We start from the raw sequence: 22,810 nt of genomic DNA, 5'->3' as shown, positions 1-22,810 counted from the left end.
GTGAGATTCTAGGTCAAGTTATATGACTATATTTGGCATTTTTAATAGATTTTGGCAACTTATTTTTTAATCTAACATTAAGTGCTATAAAACAACCAAGTGTGATATTAAAATATTATGGGATATGAAAAATATTCCTCTTTCATAGACGTAGAAGGTGAAGGGTCTCTAAAGGTGATAAAACGAATACCTTTTTCAGTCCCTTGATTCCTCACTGCTTGAGGCATAATAAGCAAACATTCTACAAAGGTCCTTTCATCTGGTGAAACTGAAACGCTATTTTGAGGTTTCAGTAAAAGGGTAAAAAAAGACCCTGCTGTGAAAGTGTCTGTCAGATTTCTAGGATGATAGTACTTATTTTTGTTCAACTTGTAAATCTTTTTCTCAAGACCTGACTCCGCTCTAGACACCACATGACTCTCAGTCATTAATAAATGAATGGATGACATCAAGAATGAATAAGGGAAAGAAACCAGAAAAATGGCTTCAAAGAAACATAGCAGAAACATTTTCTTACTTCCTTACTTCTATTAACATCAAGAAAACATGTCAGCCAATCCTATTCATCCTGTGACATCTTGATCATTAAATACTTTCCCCTTTTCATCATTACTCATAAATGAAACATCTTTTAATTCATACACAATAATGGAGACATAGAAAGCCCCCCACCTTCCAACAACAAAAACTCACTGCTACAGTATGATGGACATAAGAAAAAACCTGAAAGAGGACGTGGTAGTGGTTAGCACATCCACTTTACACGCAGAAGGTCCTGGGTTCACACCCCAGTGGAGCCACAGTCCATGGTCTACGGCCATGCCACCCTGAACAAGCCCCATGTCTGATCTTGGAAGCTAAGCAGGGTCAGGCCTGGTTAGTACTTGCATGGGAGACCATCTAGGAAGACCAGATGCTATAGGCATAAATAATAATAATAATAATAATAATAATAATAATAATAAACTAATTTTTAAAAATCTGAAAGAACACAAAATCAAATATACTAGAAAATATAATAGGATTCACTATATATAGACTTTTGCAATTTGCTTTTTATGTAGCTTTTAAATATATACTTTTCATTATGAAATATTTACAGCATACAGAAAATTATAGAAACTCACCAAACAGCTTTGTCTAATTTTAACCTTTCGCAATATTTGCTTTAAACTTTTAAAAATAAATTATAGAGTTGAAGCCCCTTCTGTGGCCCTGTCCTCTATTCCCCTACCTCCTTCACAGAGATAAACCACATCCTGATTGGCTATATATCATTTCTACGTATGTTTCTACATTTGTATTACATAAGTATGTTTCAGTAAACTATATTTACCTTACATCGTCAATTCTAAGATTATGTTTGTCCATACAATAATGTTTTTAAAATTGAGATGCACCTTATAATCTGTAAGAAAGCCTTACATCATAATTTAAAAGGTTTTCTCCTTTTTTCAGTGTACATTAAAATAATGGTGCAAGTCAGTACAACTGTCTTAGATTCTATAAAATGTGGTAATACTGTTTTACAGTTTTTAATGAAATATAAATGCTATTATATTAGACATTCTACAACTTCATGTTTTCACTCAATACTGTGTTCTTGAGATTTACTCATGTTGTTACTTGCATGCAACATCTTTAAATGTCTTAATTCACCGTTACATGCCACAGGACTAGGAGTCATCGTGGTAAGCAGGAAGTCCTATGCTTACTGGTGGAAATGGTAACTGTTATATTCAAATGTGTGTGCTTGACCAAAATAAAGAGAAGATGTAAAAAACAAAATGGATATAAGAAAAAAAGGGAAGGAAAGAAGAGAAACAGAAGATGCTGCTTGCTTAATTTGTATGTAGCTAGGGACAGCAGACATCTGAATAACTAAACATAACTAAAATAACTCAGGAATAAAAATGATAAGGAGGCACTGTCTCCTGGAAACCTGTGCTGCTGCTACTCCAGAGCCCAGCCAGAGATGCAACCTGCTCATGTCAGCCACGAGGCACCAAGACCCCAGGTTCTTCCCTTACCCAGCCAACTCCTCTCACTCAATCAAGGTGGACCGAACACCACCATCATGATAGGGCAGACCACAGTGACAGAGAAGGGGGGAAAAAGTGGCATTTACACAATCAGTCTTTGTTTCCCCTGACTCTCCCTGCCCCTTCACCTCAACCTCATCTCCACTCCTCTCTCTCTACTCATTTATATTCCTCTTTCTATTATTTTAGTTGAGGAAATCCAGTTCAGAGACCTACATCCACTGTCTGCTCTCCTAAGCGTGTGCGTGCGCGCACACACACACACGCGCCACAGTAATCCCTAAAGTACTAGATTTTGCTGATGGTAAAAAAGAAAAATTCCATTACTGGTTCCTAAGACCAAACTCTAGTTTTAGTTTACAGAGAGTTAAAAAAGGGGGAAAAAATGATAGAATTATATAGCTCCTGATAACATTTTCTTTTCTTGTTCTATATGATCCAAAAATACTTTGCTGGAGGCAGATTTTTTTTTAAAAGGGCCTCAATAAGTATTTCTACTAACACACAGAGCCCTTACCTTTCACAGAATCAGAGAATGTATTGTGATTATTCTTTTGGGATGTATTATTTGCTAATTAATTCATCTATGTGTATTTTCCCCTTCACCTTATTTAACCCTAAGCCAGTTTGGAAAAAAAAAAAATGATACTGCTTTATTTATCTAATATCAATTGACAGAGAAATGCCCACATATAAGTATATTTTTAAAGAAATAAAAGTATTACTGAATTCATTCATGTTACTATAAAAGAAAAATAGAATTCTTGAATTTATTAATAAACTTTTTATCTTTAACGAAGGTAGTATTTTAAACTCTAGTGTATTTTATTTAATATAGGATAACAGAATCAAACACCCCAAACCGTTTTATTGGTTTTCTTTCCCTGAAACATTTCTGTAAGCCATAAAATCATCTAGTGTGCTAGTGTTTGGGAGCATTCTGCAACTTAAGTTCCTGTTACCTGCTGATGTATTTGAAGTGTGTTTGAACATAAATTATTGGAACATTCTTTCAGCTATCAAATTTGATTAACTTATTTTTTGTCGAGTTATCCTAATTAACCTAAAGCCTTCAAGCCTCAGGATTACTACTGCCAGTTCTGTACAACCATTTGTTTAATGCACAGTCGGTTCTAATACCCTCCAAGATGAAATTGCAAATATAAGCCCTTTTTTATTTCTACTAATTAACTAGACATTGGAATGTGCCATGCCCTATAATCTGTATTAACGTGTAAACACGAGTTTTGCCTACTTCATATGAAACATTCAGAAAGAACTTATTAAACAATTTCTTCAGAGAAGGACTATCATTTGTTCAAAAACTTCACTGAATGCCTACTGTGTGCTGGAGAGGACAGATATAATTGTAAACAAGATAGATATAGACAGCCTCTGTCACGGACCTTCCTTATGACTAGTAAGGAAAAGAGACATTAACAAATAATTACAACTAATCAGTGAGAAAGCTAATGCCACAACTTGTCCCTTGCACAGCACCTGCCAAAGTTAAGCTCAGTACATACTGTTATCAATACCTCGATTTCAAAAATACAAGCACTGTATCCAGTAAAGGACTATGCTGAATTTATAAAACAGGAGTGACACAAGGGGAGGATGAGAGGTAACAAAGTCATGCTTCAAATTAAAACTGTAGCAGAGTGGTGATGGGTGGACGGCACTGTAAATGTCCTCGATGCCACTTAAATTGGTTCAAATTGTAGATTTTATTATATATAGATTTACCAGAATTTTTTAAATAGCATAAAAAATTGCATTCAATTCTTAAATGTTTAATGAACTTCAACAAAGACTTTAAAACACATGAGCACTTCCACGTCTCAGAATGGTGTACAAAAGGCGAAGAGAAGAAGCCATAAAGCACACAACTGAAAGCAGATAGAAAACATGAAATTACTTTGCTTTGGTTCTCTTCCAGCCTTACAACAGTCATTCAGTTCACCTTTCCTGCTCACATATCAGGCTGTAGGACACAGTCGCGGGGGCGGGGGCAGCCAACCTTAGAAACTGGTTTCAAAACAAATTCATAGTTTCCAATCTTGATTGAGTTCTCAGAACTGTTATCACTTCTTTTCCTTATCACTAAACAGCTCCCAAACCTTTGCCATTCTTCTAATGTGCTACTCAACCCCACGTACCACATTTAACAGAGAACTTCTCAGGGTAAACAAGAGCCCCCTCAGCCTCCTGACCCTCACCAACCCTACCTCTTCCTGCTCCAGTTCTTATTCTCTTCTCTCCAGGCCCTGAAGAGGTGGCAACTCAGGCAAAGCCCCCTCCGCCAGCTGTGTTTTAGATTCCCTCCCATCCAACCTGCTCTTGAACCTCATTGCATCACTTAACCACTTGGTAGCTTCACCTCCACCCTCTCTACAGGCTCCTTCTCCTCAAACTATCCCCATCTTTAACAAGTCATTACCCTCCCTTGACCCTAATCCTCCCCTAGCTACCACCCTCTTTCTCCCCTGAATATCACTTCCTCACTTCTTAGCCTGCACCTCCATCTCTAACTCCCATTTACTGCTCCACAGACTATACTCAGGCCCCACTCCCTACACACCTAGGCCAATGAGTGCATGCTGGCCAGAGTCACTAGTGATTTCCCACTGACTCAATTCAATGGGCCCCTTTCAGTCCTTTTTAAAAATAGAAAATCTCGGCCACATCTGACTGATGATGGGCAGTGCCACGGTTTACCCCATCGCCCAAATGAAAAACCTCTTTTCCAAGTCCTCCCACCCCTACTATTCCACCTCCTCAGTCAAAATTTCTTTTAACTAAAAATACGTATATAGTATTATTCCCTTGTGAAATATAGAAATACAGATAAGCTCATAGAATAAAATTAAAAATAATAATAAAGTACACAAGAGAAATAAAAACATATGTCCACACAAAGCCTTGCACAAAAATGTTCATAGCAGCACTATTTATAAAAGGCAAAAAATTGGAAACAATCCAGATTTCCACCAGTATGTGAATGGATAAAAATTGTGGTACAGGCATACAATGGAATACTATTCAGCAATAAAAAGGAATGAACTACCATACATGCAAAAACATGGGTGAATCTCAAAAGCATCAGACTGAGTGAAAGCTAGACACAAAAGAAAACATACTGTATGATTCCATTTACAGAAAATTTCAGGGAAAGCAAAACTAGAGTCACAGAAAAACTAGAGACGTAGATCAATGGTTGCGGGGGCTGAGTGTAGGAGAAGACTGACTGCAAAGGGCCATAAGGGAACATCTTGGGGTGATGGAAAGGCTCTGTATCATGACTGTGATGGTGGTTACATAACTACACGTATCCTCAAACTATAGGCTTAAAATTGGTGAATTTTATCATATGTAATTATCCCTCAACAAAGCTTTTAAAAACTAAAGTAAGTCTTTTAGGATGTGTCCTAGTTAAGATTTCTAAATATGCATTTGTTTTCTAAAGTCCTAATTTTTATTTTAGTTCTACTGTAATTCAATCCCACATGTATTGTTATGTTTCGCATAACAACACAAACCCTTCTCTACTGATTAGAAACAACACATAGCAGAATTCTGTTTTATTTCCAGAAACCTTATCAAGGCAACAATTTAAAATGTAACTATGTGAATTCTGTTATTATCAAAGTGGCAGTATTTTTGATTGTGATAAATTAGTATGTCTCTGATTCCACCTGCACAGCATTCTCATTTACTCTAAAACATAGAGATCTCTCTGCTGGGTATTTGCCCCAAAGACTTGTAAACTCATATCCGAAAAGATACCTGCACACGGATGTTCATAGCAGCATTATTCACAATGGCCAGGACATGGAAGCGACTGAAGTGTCCTACAACAGATGATTGGATAAAGAAGCTGTGGTACATATATTCAATGGAATATGACTCAGCCATAAGAAGAGATAAAATGCTGCCATTTGTGATAACATGGATGAACCTCGAGATAATCATATTAAGCAAAATAAGCCAGACAGCAAAAGTTGAAAATCATGTGATATCGCTTATATGGGGAATATAAACCTAAAAGCAACAAACGAACGGGACGAACAAATAGAGACTCATGGACATGGACAATGGACTAGTGGTTACCAGAGGGCAGGGGGAAAGGGGAAGAAGGGAAGTAGATGGGGTAAAAGGGATCGAATATGTGGTAACATTAAAGAATTTTTAAAAATAAATAAATGTTTTTAAAAAGTTTATTTGGTTAGCTTATGAATGAAGAACTCAAACTCCAAAAAATGAACATTGGTCTGTACTTGATGCACTATACGCATGAGGAAAATACAAGGCAAGGACCTCCTTCTTTTCCTTATATCTTTGAGATCGAACTGTATATTTTTCTTTCGTCCCACTCTCACCCTTAGCATCTCATAATTAATTACAGCACTTAAATAATGTTGACTCCTTAAAAATATTTACTTATTTAATGCATAAATAAATGGACTTGCTGTCACCAAGAAACTCACATCCTAAACAATCTATCTTCAAATCAATTTTGTAATGTTATTAACTTGCCTAATTTTAGTAAAAACACATACCCAGGTCACAAGCCTTTACCTGTTAAGGCAGCTTTGTTAACCCTCAGCTGGGGTAAGGCTATGAAAGTCTACCCTAAAAACACAAGATAATGTATTAATGTATTTTCCCTTTTGTTTTACACACAGTTTCCAGAGTTACAGAATGATCATGCTATAATACAGGAAAGAAAAGGCTGAAGGCAACTAGTTTCCCTTCACTTATTATTAGACTTAGAAAAGCTGATCAGTTTTGACAGTTCTACTAACTCACTGACTTGCTTTCCAAAAAACTCAGGATATTTCCAGCTAAATAGAGTAATTATGCGAAGATTAGTGACCAAGTGATTAATTTATCCTCTTAAGTGACCATAAATAATAGGGATTACATTGCCTTAACATTTTTCCATAACCCATTCTCAGTTACCACCAGACACCCAAAGTCATCATAATGAATAGAAGAAGACAGATTAATTGGATTAAGCATTACTTTTACTCAATTCCCCTCCCCAAGGGAATAAGAGTCTGCCTTTTAATTTAAATGGCTCAATATCTGTTTCCTAATCAGAATTACAAAAAACCAAGTACCACGTTTACAGAACTAATTTTCATAGCATATACAAAACAAATGAACACTAACTTACAGAAAATACTGTGTTTTGAAATGAATACCAAAAAAACATACATTGCTCTTTTATGAATCCTGACCTTTGGTATCAGAGAGTCTCTTTCTGTTTGGTGAGTTGTCATGGGATTTAAAAAGACTACGTGGTTTCTGTTTCTCAAACTCTGAGGAAAAAACACTTTAAACTTCCCTTTTCCTCTTCACTCCACTACTCCCTCCGAAATAACTACATATCAAATTGGTAGCAAGCCAGTACTTCCCAGTTCATCCCGGCCAGCACAACAGCAGACAAGCATGGTCAAAATACTGCCTTAAACCTTGACCTTTGCTTTAATACGTACCTTGTAAATGAATCCAAATGATATTAAAAGACGAAACAGTCACTGGAGGAGTAAGGGTGTCTTGGCTTACAAAATAAGCCCTCTTCTTGCACAACTATCAATCCTGTTCATCCACCCCCGGCTTTTACTGGTTTTTCCTCCCGGGTCATTGCACTTCCAGCACTTTCAGTCGGGCTTCAACCGCAGAGAGCAATTCAGGACCTGAGTTCTGGGAGGTTACAGCACAGCACGTGACTCGACATACATGCCTACAGAGACACTGTGCCAACCTGCTCAGTAACAAGAGTGTTTGACGTATCTGCTGTGCTTTACGCATCTAAAGCACTTTAACATTCTATTATCTTACTCAAGTCTCATTGTTACACTGCGTAACAGGAAACGAAGGCAAAGGACACCTGTGTGTAGCCAGGCGGCTAGTTATTATCTGAATTAAAACTGACTCCATTCCTGGCCAGCAAGCACCACCAGACCTCCTCCTTCCCTTCCTGTCAAACTTCGATGTCCACTGAGTGTACACACGCGAGTCATGTTTCTTAACAAAGTGTACAGTATGCCACCCTGGCCCTAGTCAATTTCATTTATTTTAGTTTTCTAGTAGTTTTCCTAGATGATTCTTTAAGAGCCTACACTTAAAAGTTAGCTGTTTTCATTATGAACTGTGAATGAAGCAACTGACTCGGTTACTATAAACTCTGTAAAGGCTGATCTACATCTACAAAATAACATCACCTGCCTGTTAAACAAGTTTTCTAACACTGTCTCTATTTTACATTTAAATTAGAAATCCACAAATTAATTGAAATGATTCTAAGCTATTCTCACAGTCTCTTGGTCTAGGACATTTTGAAAATGAGACTTACAGATCGGCTCAATGACATCATAAATTAAAAGAAACAGTAAATGCCAATAGTCTCAGAGGTCATATTAAATTAAAGGGAAAAATGACTAAGTCTTAGGACTAAGTTTTGGAAATACTTAAGACAACAGTAGTAAAAGAACAACCCCACCTTTGGAAAGTTGCAAATCTGAATTAGAGAAATCTAAATCCTGGAAAGACTTCTTAAAGAATGAAGTTTTGTTACTTTTGAATAAGATGATTGCAGTGGAAACTAAGCTACCTAGCAGCAGACCCCAGGTCTGCTTAAGACAGAATTTCGGGGTTTCTATTATATTATTACATCATGTTCTTCTCAGAGACATACGCACTTTACAAAGATCTGCCTCTGGCCTCAACCTCACTCTGAGGCTCCAGGGTTACACGTAACTTCCAGTTATCTGGTTGACATCCTCCCCTGATGTTCTGCTGGCATTTAACACTCACATACGTAACATCTGAGTCAGCCTTTTCCTGTCAACTCCTCTTCCCCATGTCCCTGGCTCCTATCAATGACGCCATCCATAACTGTCTACATAACCTGCAGGGCCCAATACAAAATGAAAATGTGGGGCCTCCCAGTTCAAAAATTATTTAAATGCCGCCTCCAGACGCAGGCACCATTTCTGTTTCTGTGTTACTGTCCACAACCATCATTCTCACAGTCTATCCTTTGAAATGTCTCACATCTGTCCCTTCATTCCCATTTCTACTGCTGTGCCTCAAATCTCACCTGTCTCTCACTCAGCCAAGGGCTTCATAATTAGTGTTCCTATTTCTTTTCTTTTGCAACCCACTTACATATTTTTAAGGCACACATCAGAAACCTTCATTTTCTCCCCATTGCCTGTCTATTAAATAATGTCCAGATAACTTAACTCAGCATTCAAACCTTCCATTTCCCAGCTCCACCATCCTCTTCCAAACTTATCTTCTGTAACATTCCTCTACATATTCTAGGCTCTAGCCAAACCAAACTCTTTGTCATTGACTTAATAAGCCCAGTGTGTTGTCAAGTATAAAGAACCTGGGTCCTGATGCCAGAAACTTAAGTTCAAAGCCGGCCCCATTACTTACTAACCTCAGATGCCCATCGAAAATGTAAGGATCATAATCACAGTTACAGGATCACTGAATAGATAAAACAAGATAATACAAAGTACATAGAACAGAACAAATAAACAGAGACTCATGGGCATGGACAATAGACTAATGGTTACCAGAGGGTAGAGGAGAAGGGGAGAGAAGGGAGGGAGATAGATAGGATCGAAGGGGTCAAATATGTGGTGACAGAAAGAAATCTAACTATGGGAGGTGAACACACAGTGTAAATATATATATGCCTTACTGTTAAATTGTATACCTGAAACTTACTGGATTTCGTTAACTAATGTCATTATAAAAAAAATAATTTAAAAATAAATAAATAAGTAATAAAGTAGCCTCTACCAAAAAGAAAGAAAGAAAGAAAGAAAGAAAGAAAGAAAGAAAGAAAGAAAGAAAGAGAAAAAAACATAGTAAAACATTCATTATTAGACTGACTCCTAGCCCTTGCCCAGGCCTTGCACCCTCACCTGGAATACCTTTTTCTGTAAAATCTGCTGAGGAAAGTCTACCAATCCTTTAAAGCCTAACTCAAGATACTTCCATGAAGCCTTCCCTGATCAGCTTAGTCAATTCACTTTGCCTTCCTCTGAAATCTTATATCTTGTTAACACTGCATTTAACATGTGTAGCATATTGCCTTAGAGGTGTTTATGTACATAGCATTTTGTCTCTCCTCATAAGCCCTTAGGAGCATGGAATAAGTCAAATTCATTTGTTTCTCGAATGGCTCCTAATATATAGTTTGTGCTCCATAAGTTAAATCTCTATATCTCTTTTAAAAATCAATTTGAAAATAATTTTAAAGACACATACATCCAGATACAACCAAATTAGCCAGAGCCAGAGGAGGGTAAGGCAAGGGGAAAGCACAGAAAGAGGATGAGACAGAACTGCTCTTGCAGACTTGAGCCACTGAAGAATGAGATGTCACCTGGAAGAATCACAAAATCCATGGCTAAGTCTCCAGGTGGCTGAATTCCATCCCCACTCTCAATCCGAATAAAGGCCCTGATCAACACTAGGGCTAAGAGCAGAGGAAAGAGGACAAGGGTGTGCCCCACCTGCCAAGGTGTGTCAGGTGAGAATCTAAAGACTAAGATAATCTCAGGCCTTTTTAATATTCCCACCTGTGATAACACAGTTTTAATATATTTCACTGACATGTGTCCTCCTGTATTTTTAGATATTATATATAATTGCCAAGGCATTTGCTGCCACTAAAAGGGCTCACAAAGTAGGAAAACACAGAGCCCTAAATGCAATGAAATATGATTTAAAACTTTTTTAAAAATACCATTGGCAGTAACTTCAAATTAGCAAATATTGATAAAAATAAAACCTAACATTGTTAGAGTTCTCAGGAAGCCAGTATATATTGCTGGTGCAAAATAAACTGGTTCAAGTTCTCTATAGCAGCAGCCCCCAACATTTTTGATACCAGGAACCAGCGCTCCTATGAGAATCTGATGCCTGATGATCTAAAGTGGAGCTGAGGCGGTGATGCTAGCACTGGGGAGCGGCTGCAAATACAGATCAAGCTTCACTTGCAGCTCACTTTCTACTGTGCAGCCCAGTTCCTAAGAGGCAACAGATTGGTACCAGTCCACAGCCCAGGGGATGAGGATCCCTGCTCTAAAGAACAACCTGACAATGTATAACAAATGCTATAAAGTTGTTAACACCTTTGAACTAGGAATCTCACTTTTAGACATATACTCAAAAGAAGCAATCTAAAGGGAGGAAAAACAAGTGTTCAAAGATGTATACAGATATGCTGCTTAACTGCCTAACACTGTCTGTGATTCAAATACACAGCAAAGTAGGCCCAGGTGAGTAGTCTAGGGTAGCCCAGAACGGTGCAATATCACACTTACTGAAAATATTAAGCAGGTACACTACATGACACAGAAAAACATACCTTAAAAAGAATGTTCACTGAGAAACAGAAAACAAAAGTAATATTTACATTTAAATCTCTGATTCTTTCTTTATTTAAGATTCTGAAATCCTAAATCCAAAGTTTTTTGTAACGGCATCAACATTCCCTTGGAAGTAAAACATGATCTAAACTCTCATGAGTTTACTTATTTTTGATCTCTGTCTCACTTACTCTGAATATCCATATATTTTGTTGCAGAAATATCAATGTACTTGATTACAGAGTGCTGCTCAGGACTCCCCTGGGGATTATTCAAGATATAGGTATATGAAAAAAAGATACAGGTGTATGTACTAGATTATTATTTTTTTAATTTAAAAAAATCTGAACCCCCCAAAACAAATATAGCCCCAAGAGTTTCAGGTAAGTGATTGTGGCTCTGTACTGGCTAACATCTATAAACATACACAACAACATATGTATATATGTACATCAGTTATAACTTTAAAAGACTTAAAGTTTGGTATTCCTAGATTTTTTTGAAAAAAGTCCTTGAAAGGAATGTATTCTTTCAGAAAGACTCCTTATAATTACAAATATCAAAACAATAAAACTAAACGTGTTATCATTTCTTTTTGCTTAGATTCAAGTAGATTTCTACAGAAGATTTCAAAGTATTTCTATAACAGGTCATCTGCCCTACTGAGAATCACTGACAGGCCCAAATTTATTGAAAGAAATGATAAACTCTCAGGTTTAATAAAGAATCAGCCAGATAGCCCTTAAATATACCAATCTAAAATTTAAATCATTTAAAAGCATTACTTTAAGTCTTGTAGTTTAAATGAACATTTAAAATGTAACCATTTTTTATCCTGACAAAGACCCTGCTTTTTTCTGGTGCCATGACAAAAGGTGGTGGAAATGGTATATTTGCCTTTGTCTCCCTCGCCCCCACCTTCATGCAAGTAGCCTGTATGCCAGAAACACATAAGTACCACCAAAATAAGATGATTTTAGATTAGGACGTATCAACTCTGGATTTAATGTTTCCTATGTAATTATGCATACAAACACAAATATGAGTCTATTGTCTCTTCTGACCCTTCTCTATCCCTTTTCCGCCCCCCTCCCCAAGAATAGGAAAATATCAACAAGAATTTAATGTACATTGAGCCTGGCCAGGGCTCAGGTGTGATTAGTACTGCATGATCTAGCGCTTAATGATTTTCCATCTGATATTAAATATCTCCATTTCAATCCAAAAATAAAATGTGGCCAAATAATCTGATCTTATTTAAAAACAGGTCACTTTACCAGTTCTAGCCTGTTTCATAAATAACATGTTTCTCTGTGTAGGAAACAAAAGATAACACCCACAACTAAAACTCTATACATCTATCATTTATTCCTATAAAATAGCTTATTCCTAGGGCAAGTTTACTATTACAGTCATGAAAGTTAAAATCTCTAATGCTAAAGGTGGACTTTTTAAAAAATCAATGTTTTAACTATTATTAAAGCAACACTTATTCAACACAGAAAAATTAGAAGCTACAGATAAAAAGTAAGAAACCCAAAAATAAGGCACTCAGGGAGAACTACAAAATTGGGGGTACTGCTGCCAAAACTGAGTGTTACATTACTATAGGACAACAATGGCAACTTTCTCTCCCCATTTGCACTAAAACATCAATTAACTTTATGGAATGTCATTGTTTAAACAACCATTGACAAATGTGAATCCTCTGAGATACTGCCATTTGCAACTGGAATATGAAGTCAAATCTAATAACAAGGGTAATTAAGCAAGGTGAAAAGGTTTATACTATTAAAAACAGTCACCAGACTAATCCACTCCACTCAGCATTAATACCTATCTACCCAGAAAAGTCAATAAATATCTCCATTTAATGAGCAGCTGTTTTACATTTTTGTAAAATGTACCTCAAAATCAGTTTTTGGATACAGTCTAAGTTTATCACAATAATAAATTTTGACTTTCTGAACACACACGACTGTTGATACAATTTATTTTCTAGCAAAAAATGGGTAATATGCGAACTACAGAGCAATAATGCACCTTTCCACTAATTTAACCACTGACCTTCCATTGCGATTTAACTATCTAATGATAGAAAAATGTATCTTGGATTGAACTGAAAACTGTAGTCAGTGATTCTCAAGGGCAGGTACTGGAGGAGGAAAGCAGTACAGCTCCGCCAGAGAAGGGCATGTCGGAAATTCCAGAGAGCACATTCAGGTCCTAAAAAATTCAGTATTATAATTTTGTATTTAAAAAACAAAAGTAGAATCCTAATTATCTGCAAAATACAAATAAAAGTAAAGTGACAAAATCTTGGCTGATGGAGAAATACTTGGCTTTATCTTCTGAATATCAGGGATTCACACTCAAAAGGTAAAACTACCTTTGGAGGTGTGGAGGTGTGTATCCATTTCAAAGACCATGGAATTGTTTATGTTTATTAAGAGGGAACAAAGGAGGTTATAAATACTGCTTTGGTCCATATACATTATTTCAAAACTGTATTTTATATGTATCCCATAATTAAAAGTTAGTTAAATGAGAAATGAGAAAAGACTTGCGGCTTGAGAATAAGGTAAGTTCTTCCCTCAGCTCTTTAGTTATGGTACCTATAAGCACGGTGGGGAATTACTTTTGCTGTTAATGAAGATTCTTCAGCAAAGAAGGTGTGGTGATGCACATCTGGTGCATGCATGTCTGAAAGCACTGCCTTCCCTCATCACTCCAGTCTTGGAAGAGCTGGCCCTGGGTGGTGGGTCTGTGCAGTTCCCCAGGAATGTTGAAGCTGCTTTCTGAATCACTGCCAATAAAAACACCTGGGGTTCGTGTGTGTTCAGAGCTCTGGTGAGCTGACAGTTCAGTGGTGTTTGGGATTTAGTTTGTTTTGTTAAGGTTTATTTGTTTGTTTAATTTGCATGTAAGATCAGATCTTTAGTCAGGTTGTGATAACTCTCAAGGGAATTCTATTATAAAAACAACTTCACAGGATTTCTGATAACTTGGGTAGGAAACACCATTAAGGTTCTAGAGAACATGCAGGTAAATATGCAGAACATAGTTTGAAGGGGGGGAAAAAGGCAGGGTTCTACATTTCAAGTACATAAGTACAAATTTCTACCCAGCTAGAAAGATGCTCTTAAATTCAACTTAATGTATATAAACATTGATATCATGTGGCCCAACCCTAAACTGTGCAAGTTTACTTTCTTATCTATGAAGGTAATGACACACTACAAGACTATTCTAAAAAATAATGTATACGAAAGCCCTTTCTTTATGGTAAAGGCTATATAAATTATGACTTAAATAGGTATTATCTTTAAAATGCCTTTTACAGAATGTTGGATTAGAACCGGTTGAAATTAAGTTCTGGCTTCCACTTTAAGCTTAATTCATAACTCATGTGAATGAAAGCATGCTATCCCCCAAACATTCCAAGCGCGTCAAAAATATAACAGAATACTCCAAGTTGCGTAAAATCATTGTTATGTTCCATGGTTGCCACAAAAGAAATAAATTGGGCAGCTGTTTCATAAGACTCTTACAAAGACTAACAACCACACTGAGGAGAGGAGTGACACAAATAAAGGCATAGAGGCAAAAGAAAGGACAAACTTGGGAAAGTGCAAGACCTCCAGCTTGGCTGGAGCATAAAGAGCAAGAAGGGAGAGAGTGAGAGGCAAGGCGACAAGGTCAGACAAGGGCAGAGCTCGAAGGAAGGCCCTTGGTGTAAGGAGTTCAATGTTTTCCTAGAACTAATGGGTATCACAGAAAAATTATGTGGTCCAATGTTTTAGAAAAATCACTCAAGTATATAACTAAGGGCAGGTAGGCAGTAACAGGGTTATAACAATAATTGAGGCCAAAAGTAATAAAGGCATGAATTAAGACACAGCACTAAAGGAAAATAAGAGATTGATTTATGAGGCATTAAGGAGGTAAGCACAAAAGGACTTGGACTGACTTAACAAAATAGGTAAGGTAAGAGGAGAAATGAGAAATTAGGATGAATTCCAGGTTTCTGGCTCAAGCAATCCGAGGTGTCATGCGCTGAGAGAATTCAGAAGAAATGTTATGTCTATTTGCAAGTAGGCTGTTGTTCTTGGTGGTAGGTGAGGATTATATGTGGTTCATTTTAGTTGAGTATAATGTACCTACACATCCAAATGGAACTGTCCAGAGACAGTAAATATGGGTCTTGAACACAGAGGATGCTGTCATCCACCCCTAAATGCTACTGAATGCTACTGAATGTCCTACTTTGTGATTATAACAATCTGAAGAGCAATTTAACTCAGCATAAGGAAGGCAGCATTCGATCAAAGATTGGAGCCAAAGAGCCTCCCATTAGGGACCTTTTTGATAGTTCACTTTTCTTCAAAACTATTGAATATTTAAAACCTTGATTGGTACTTTAAATATCTGAGAGGAGAATAATGTGCCTGTCCCTCAAACTTATTTAACCACAGACATCTACTTTTAAGAAAAGCTATTGAAGAACACATTTGGGGAATTACTAAAAGAAGTAGAGGTCTTCCTGACCAAGCCTCTACACCACAAGGGCATATATCTTCGAATGGATATCATTAACTACTCTAAAGACTGATACTGAAAACATACTTGCTTTAAACAGATATTTTTTAAAAAGTCCATATACCAGTAAATTATTTTTTTCTCCAGGAAGAATGCAAACAAATTAACTAGATTAATACCCTACTCAGATCCCAGAGAATGTCCATGGCACTGCATTAGGAAAACAAAAAGAACCCTAGTCTCTTTATCGGCTCCATGAAGGAACTAAAAATGCATTTTCCAATATCCAGTAAAGCTGTAATTTCTAAGGGAAAACAACGTTTCAGTTAATTGTAGTATCCGTTTTAGTTTTCTCAAAAGTGTCTAATTCCCCTCCACCCAGGCAAGAAGCATATTCATGTGAACAGGTGAAAACTCAACTGAAAAGAGACAACTCAAGCTCAGCTCGCTCCCTCTGACCGGCATAACTGACCCGGCAGCATGTGCGAGGCATATCTGAGCGCCAGGTCCTTGGCAGCCGCGGTAACATACTAGAGCTATAATGCATTCAACATTTTTCATTAGTTCTACTGCCTAACTTGGGGCTCAGCCTGCTTCTCTTTCCAAAGTCTTAATTTCACAAAGTGAGATTTATTACCATAGAGAAAGAGGCCATCAAATGCCTTTCCCAACTCCCAGCATTTAACGGAATTTCCTTAGAATTTTGGTCTTTTAAAGTAAGATTGAGTCCCGATATATTGCAAAAGCCTCAGGGAAGTATTTTATCTGTCTTTTTACTTATTGGTATCCCACAGCAGATCAAAAGCTCCTTAGGAACAGCTGTCTCTCTCGGTTACCATTTCCAGTGTCCTGATACTTGGTAAACATTTGTAGAAAGAATGAGGAGTAACATTAAGCTATGTAAACTCACTTATATCTTAGTGTGAATGAATTACTTCAGGCCCTTTCCTAAGAAACTTGGGGTGGGTCATCAGTTATAGAGGAAAAGTTAAGAGAGCCCTGAAAAGAAGTGAGCCTGAACACGGCTCCACGTCAGTTCTGCCTGGAAACATTGGCCTGTTGGGATCAGATTGAAGAAACATAGTTCTTCACAGGGAACCCCAGACTTTTACTTGAATGCCATACAAAATTATCTCTTTCTCCATGGAAGTCTCTCTACATTTCAAAAATCTATTTCCATAAGACATTAACAACTGGCAGCTGTTTATTGATAGCAAAGTTGAACAAGAAACAGGGACCCTGATCTTTCAGACTTCTTTTCTAACCACAGAATTCCTGGTCTAGTACTCAATCGACTGCTAATGTTTGAATTAATAACAATATAAAGAATCCAGGATTACAGAATGTTATCTAGCCAAATGCAATATGATCAATCGTTAAAAACCCAGCTTCTGGAATCAGATAAATTTGAGATTGAATCCTGGCTCCACTGCTTACTTAAATTTGTAAACCTGGGTTATCACATCTGAAAAGAAAGACATTAAATAAAGTCTATCCCATGGGCTTGCAGTAAGGTTTAAATAGAAATGCATGTGAAGTGCTTAGCACTTGGCTGGCACATAGGAAGTTTTCAAGAAATGTGAACCATCATTTGGAAACCTCAGTTCCCAATTCACCACCACCTTGAGTATCCTTGGGCTAATCACTGTGCAGAAGCTAATGAAAACATGGAGACAATTAACTGCCCTCAAAGACTGGGACTATCAATAATGAAAAAGGTAATAGAAAATGGACCAAAACTTTAAAAAATAAAAGCCTTAAACAATACCTGATATTTTTGTGTTGTACTTCAAGCCTACATATATATGTCTGATCATAGATGACTCAGCATCAGTGGAAAAGCCTAAACAGTCAAACTTCAAAGCAGGTATTCTCAAATACTCCGGCACCCACTGTATATGACAGACTCTATGAAATACCCGTTGGGCAGGGGGAGAGGTATCTGGCCCAGCGTTAACTGGCCCAATAACTATCTTGTCATCCTTTTTTCAGAGATGAGATTAAATCTGTTTTCTTCCTCATCCCTTAAAATTTACCTGCTGTACATGTATTATACAGTGTCCAAGTAAAGGCCAGTGTTCAATCAAGCTGCTGTGTTACACAGGGCCATTACAAGTGCACAGGGCCCATCAGAGGAATCAAATAAAGGGCATCAAAGTGCAGGCTAGTTTTCAGTCTCCATTTACCCTGAGTTGGGCACCTCTGTGCAAGGCACAACCAAGCATGGCAATCATACAGATAAGCACAAAGATCTTCAGTATTTAAATGGCATACCTATATAACTATTTGTGTGATACACACGCACACATACTCAAATGTGACGGAAAGTTGTCAAGGACTTAACTTAGTAAATGGAGGAAGATATTCACCAAAACTAAAAATATAGTGTTTCAAAAATTTCAAGAGAAGGTTCCTGTCCCCTCCCTCACCTTCTGCTACCCAGTATTGGGATATTATAGCCAATAGGAACTTGGTAAACAGAGGCTTCAACGTTGCAAAAGTGATTCCTGGCAAAGCTGTCCTTCTTCCAGTAGATACTTACCATCTCAAAAAAAAGGAGGAAGAAAAAAAAAAACAGACAACAATGGATCTACTGACCTGAGCTTCCAAAAACAGTGGTAAACTAAAGACTGTTTGTTGTCTTCTTGTTTTGACTGCATTAAAAATCTGTAATCCTAGGCAAGAATATGCTAAATGCTGAAGGAACTAGTCTTAAAATGGTTAGCTCTGTGAATCCAGACTCCTTGAGCCTTTACCTGATACTCAGAAAAGACACAAAATTATTTTTGTTTACTCTTACATATTCATATCTATCCTGCTAAACTTTATAATGTTTTCCTTCCTTAAAAAGTAAGTATATGATATTACATTTTTAACACTTTGTAGCTAGCCTTGTGACCTGCATAACACAGCAGCTTCAAGAACTATGAGCTATTTATGGAACAGAAATTCCAGGGTAAATATGGTACCTTATTTAATACATGCACAAAGAGACAAAGTACAAGAATATTCATTGCAGAGGTGTTCATAATAAGTTTGAAAGTCATCTAAATATCTATTAAAGGGAGAATACATAAAAAGTATAATACTGCCATACAATGGAAAACAATAAGTTAAAGAATTTAAGCTAGCAGCTCAAATTGAGATATTACATATAGATAAATCGCAGGCATAACAGAAGAAAAGCAAATTCCAGAATGATACATATAGTATAACATTATTTATACACGATTTTAAAACTCAGCATTATCTCTGCCTTAGAATTTAAGTTTTGTATATTCATTACATGCACACTAAAAACCTAAGGAATATTCACTCTAAAAAAAAAATAAAAAATTGAAGTTAAAAAAAGACTATTAATCACATGAAGTTCCCCAAAAGGCAGGGAGGGAGCCTGATTTTAGTACTGGAAATCACTCAGTCCTTTAAGTCATAGGATGTGTGTTTTACTTCCATTCTGCTACTGACCAATATTTCACCAAGCTTCAGTATGCTCACCTAAATGGGGTTGACAACTCCTGCTTGCAGGATGAAGTGAAATAATGTATGTAAAAGAGTTATACAGAAGGTCTCGGACTTATCTTTTGCCTAATCAGTCAAGAGAACACGAAATAACGCCCTACACAGAAAAACATACTGAGTCTGCCTCTTTTTCATGTAGTTTGGTAAATTGCTAAATACCACGAAGAACACAGTAGGAAAGGGCAAGCCCTCACCTTCCTTTTCCCAGTCCCCAATCTAGCTACTTCCTATGTTTTCTATATTCAGCACAGAGTGCCCTGTACTTCCCCCAAAAAACACGAAACCGTGGCTCTTAAAACACGAAACCGTGGCTCTTGGAGGGCTCCCTTCGAAACTCCCCTTTACTTTAGAACAAATCTGTTTCATTTCATCAACCCTGCCTTCCCCCAACACACTCACCCCGGAGGCAGATGTACAAACCCAATGGCCATGGTCATAAAACAGACAGTAAAAATGACAGTGCTGTGTTGTTGGGTTTGGATGGTCTGTTAGTTTTCAAAGATTAAGAGGAAAGTCTACCGTAGACTCTTAGCCAGTGCTCTGCAGAGAGGAAGCAGGAAGATCTAAGCAAATTAAATTAGGCGACTTGTTTCCAAACACACAGTCCCTACATCTGGACTCAATACAAAGACAGGCTCACCGAGGCCCCAGGAGCGGCAGGCTGCGTTTGCGATTGGACAGACCCGCATCTCACACCCTCGCGCACACAGGGACCCTCCGAAGAGCACACGAGAGTGCGGACGCACACTGCGCACGAGGGGTACGCTCCGGGGGTCCGAGCCTGTCCCCCGGGGCTGGCCGCGGCGTGCGTCTGGCCTCACCTGTCTTAAAGATCATCTGGTTATCCTCCGCGGACCCGAAGGTCTTCAGCATGGACACGAAGAGCACCCCGCAGGCGTTCTGGATGCCGAACACCGACCCGTTGCACCACATGGCCGCCAGCATCACCAGCCAGCCCCAGCCGCCCTCCGGAGGCTGAGGGGGCTCGGCGCCCGCCGGCCGCGCCAGCTCCACCTCCGCCCTCTCGGCGGCCGTCTCGGGGCCGTCCGGGGGTGCCAGGCCGGGCAGCGGAGCGGCCCTCCCGGGCGTCGGGTCGAGCGACTCTGCCTCGCTCGTCCCCCGCGTGGCGGTGGGCTTGGCCGAGGGGGGCACCATGGCCCCAGGCGGCCCCTCCGGGCGCCGGGAGAGTACAGGGGGCGCGGGCTCCCGGCGGGCTCCCGGGGAAGCTGCCCAGAGCCGGCCGGGCGGGCTGGCGAGGCCGAGGCGAGCGCCTGGAGCCCCCGGAGGGAGGGCGGCGCAGGGCGCCGAGGCTGCCGCGAGGAAGGCGGCTGCGCGAAAGAGCCTCGGGGACCGGGACGCGGGCCTCCCGGGCCACAGCTACGAATCCCGGGGCGCCGCCGCCGACTCTTAAAGACGCCCCCTGCCCCGCCAGCTGGGGGCGTGGCCAGAGTCTCCAGACGATTGGGCTTCGGGAGAGCGGAGGCGGGACCCATCTCCCACCCCTGGCGGAGCGCGAACCCCAGGTGCCGGCGGTTGGCTGTGTCTGCGCGCGCGCCTGCTCTGGGGCCTCCTCCTACCCTGTCGGGGGTCACAGATGTGTAGGTCACCCCGCCTCAAAGTGTTAACGGAAGAGGTGCGTCGCCTCCTAGGTGCAGGCTGGGTGGGTCAGCAGGACAGCGGTCTGGGATCTTTAGTCTCACCGCACTGACACTGCCTCACAACCAAATAAATGTTGTCTCTGTTTTGTTGTTGTTTTGTCTTTTGACATTCACCTCTAATTACTAATTATAACATGTAAGAAACAATATGCCACCTGCTTACTTAAAAAGGAAGTCGGAAGGATCAGAGGCCTTATGTAATTACTTCATTTCTTCTACATACAGTTTCCAATGAATACTTGGCACATTGTAGGTGCTCATTTTGGAAGACAGACTGTAATACCAAAGTCTACAAATAAACATTTTTGACAGACAGCTACTTTTAAACTACAGCACTGATGTTTTCACTTCAAAAGAAAACTAACATTTATATGCAATTCCTGTCTCCCTGAAGCATGGAACAACAATGTACTACATAAAAGAAAGGAAGACCTATGTAATTCTGAGCACACTTCTTAATTTCTCAGTTACTCAGATTCAACACTTCAAAATCAAAATATGCTAGTTACTTTACATGCCCACCACTGTGATGGAGTACACAAATAAGTGTGATAGATCACTTTTCTTCCTCTACCAGTTCATAAACTAATGGGAAAAAGTCTTCACATAGAAGTTCACATGATAAATGTTATAATACATGTTCAACAAAGAGAAGTGAGATGGAACCAGTAGATTATCCTCACTAAAGAAGAGCTTCTACAGCAAGTAGCCTTGAAGCTGAGCCCTGAATAAAACAGTGAACTTCAGTGAGCAAAGAGAAGGGAAGAGCATTCTAGATAATATAGTGTAATCTAAGAAAAAGCAAGGGGTGCTTGAGAAGCAAGGAACATAACTCAAGTATGATGTGTCTTCAGGATAGGGTTAGAATAATAAACTAAGAATAGTCACACAAATGCACAAAAATGAATGTCCAAGGATATCATTCCATCACTGCTAGAAGTAAGGAAAAAATGAAAGCAAAAATGTACATCAGTAGAAAATTAGTTAAATACATAATATATAATCTCTAAAAGTTAGGATGTTCACCTCTATTGACTTTCAAAATTGTCCATAACATTTTACTGGGCAAAGACAGTACATCAAAAAAAAAGTGTGGATTATAACCCAAAATACAAAATAAATATCTATGAATCAATACTGATATAAGTAAATGATTACATGTAAATGGGGGGGGGGCAAGGGATAGACAAATCATTCCTGCAGAAAAATTCCCAATAACTTACGTAGATAGTCCAACCTCAAAGAGGTTAAGTATAACACCTCACTCCTTAAGTGTTGGCTGTGTATAGCAACTTCCTTCCAAAGAGAACAGTATGGAAAAGGTGGAGATGCAAGGTGGACTTTAGAGTGTAGAAACTGACAAAAACTACTTCAGCCAGATGATCGAGTATGTATCTCTGATATGATGTGATGAAAATGGCACTTTACCTCTGTGGTCTCCATCCCAAAAATCCATAACCCCAGTCTAATAAAAAAATTGAAAAATTAGAAAAACAGACAAATCCCAATTGAGGGATAGTCCACAAAATAACTGACAGGTACTTCTCAAAACTGTCAGGAACACCTACAACAAGCAAAGCCTGAGAAACTGTCACAGCCAAGAGAGATTGGAGACGTGACAACTAAATATAATGTTGGGATGGGATCC

General features: G+C 38.7%; 1 protein-coding gene across 1 annotated transcript in view; it reads right to left on the bottom strand.

The window, feature by feature from the left end:
- Positions 1 to 20,830, bottom strand: part of SLC16A10 (solute carrier family 16 member 10) — a 99,595-nt gene extending 78,765 nt beyond the window's left edge. The window contains exon 1 of the mRNA XM_036220976.1: positions 20,326 to 20,830. Within this exon, the coding sequence (XP_036076869.1) occupies positions 20,326 to 20,659 (334 nt within the window). The 5' untranslated portion in view covers positions 20,660 to 20,830. The remainder of the gene's footprint in view (positions 1 to 20,325) is intronic.
- Positions 20,831 to 22,810: the final 1,980 nt, after the last annotated feature.

This window comes from Rousettus aegyptiacus, unplaced genomic scaffold (genome assembly GCF_014176215.1).
Source record: "Rousettus aegyptiacus isolate mRouAeg1 unplaced genomic scaffold, mRouAeg1.p scaffold_m13_p_1, whole genome shotgun sequence".
In the NCBI taxonomy this organism is placed as follows: Eukaryota; Metazoa; Chordata; class Mammalia; order Chiroptera; family Pteropodidae; genus Rousettus; species Rousettus aegyptiacus.
This window is presented reverse-complemented; position numbering and strand designations above follow the sequence as displayed.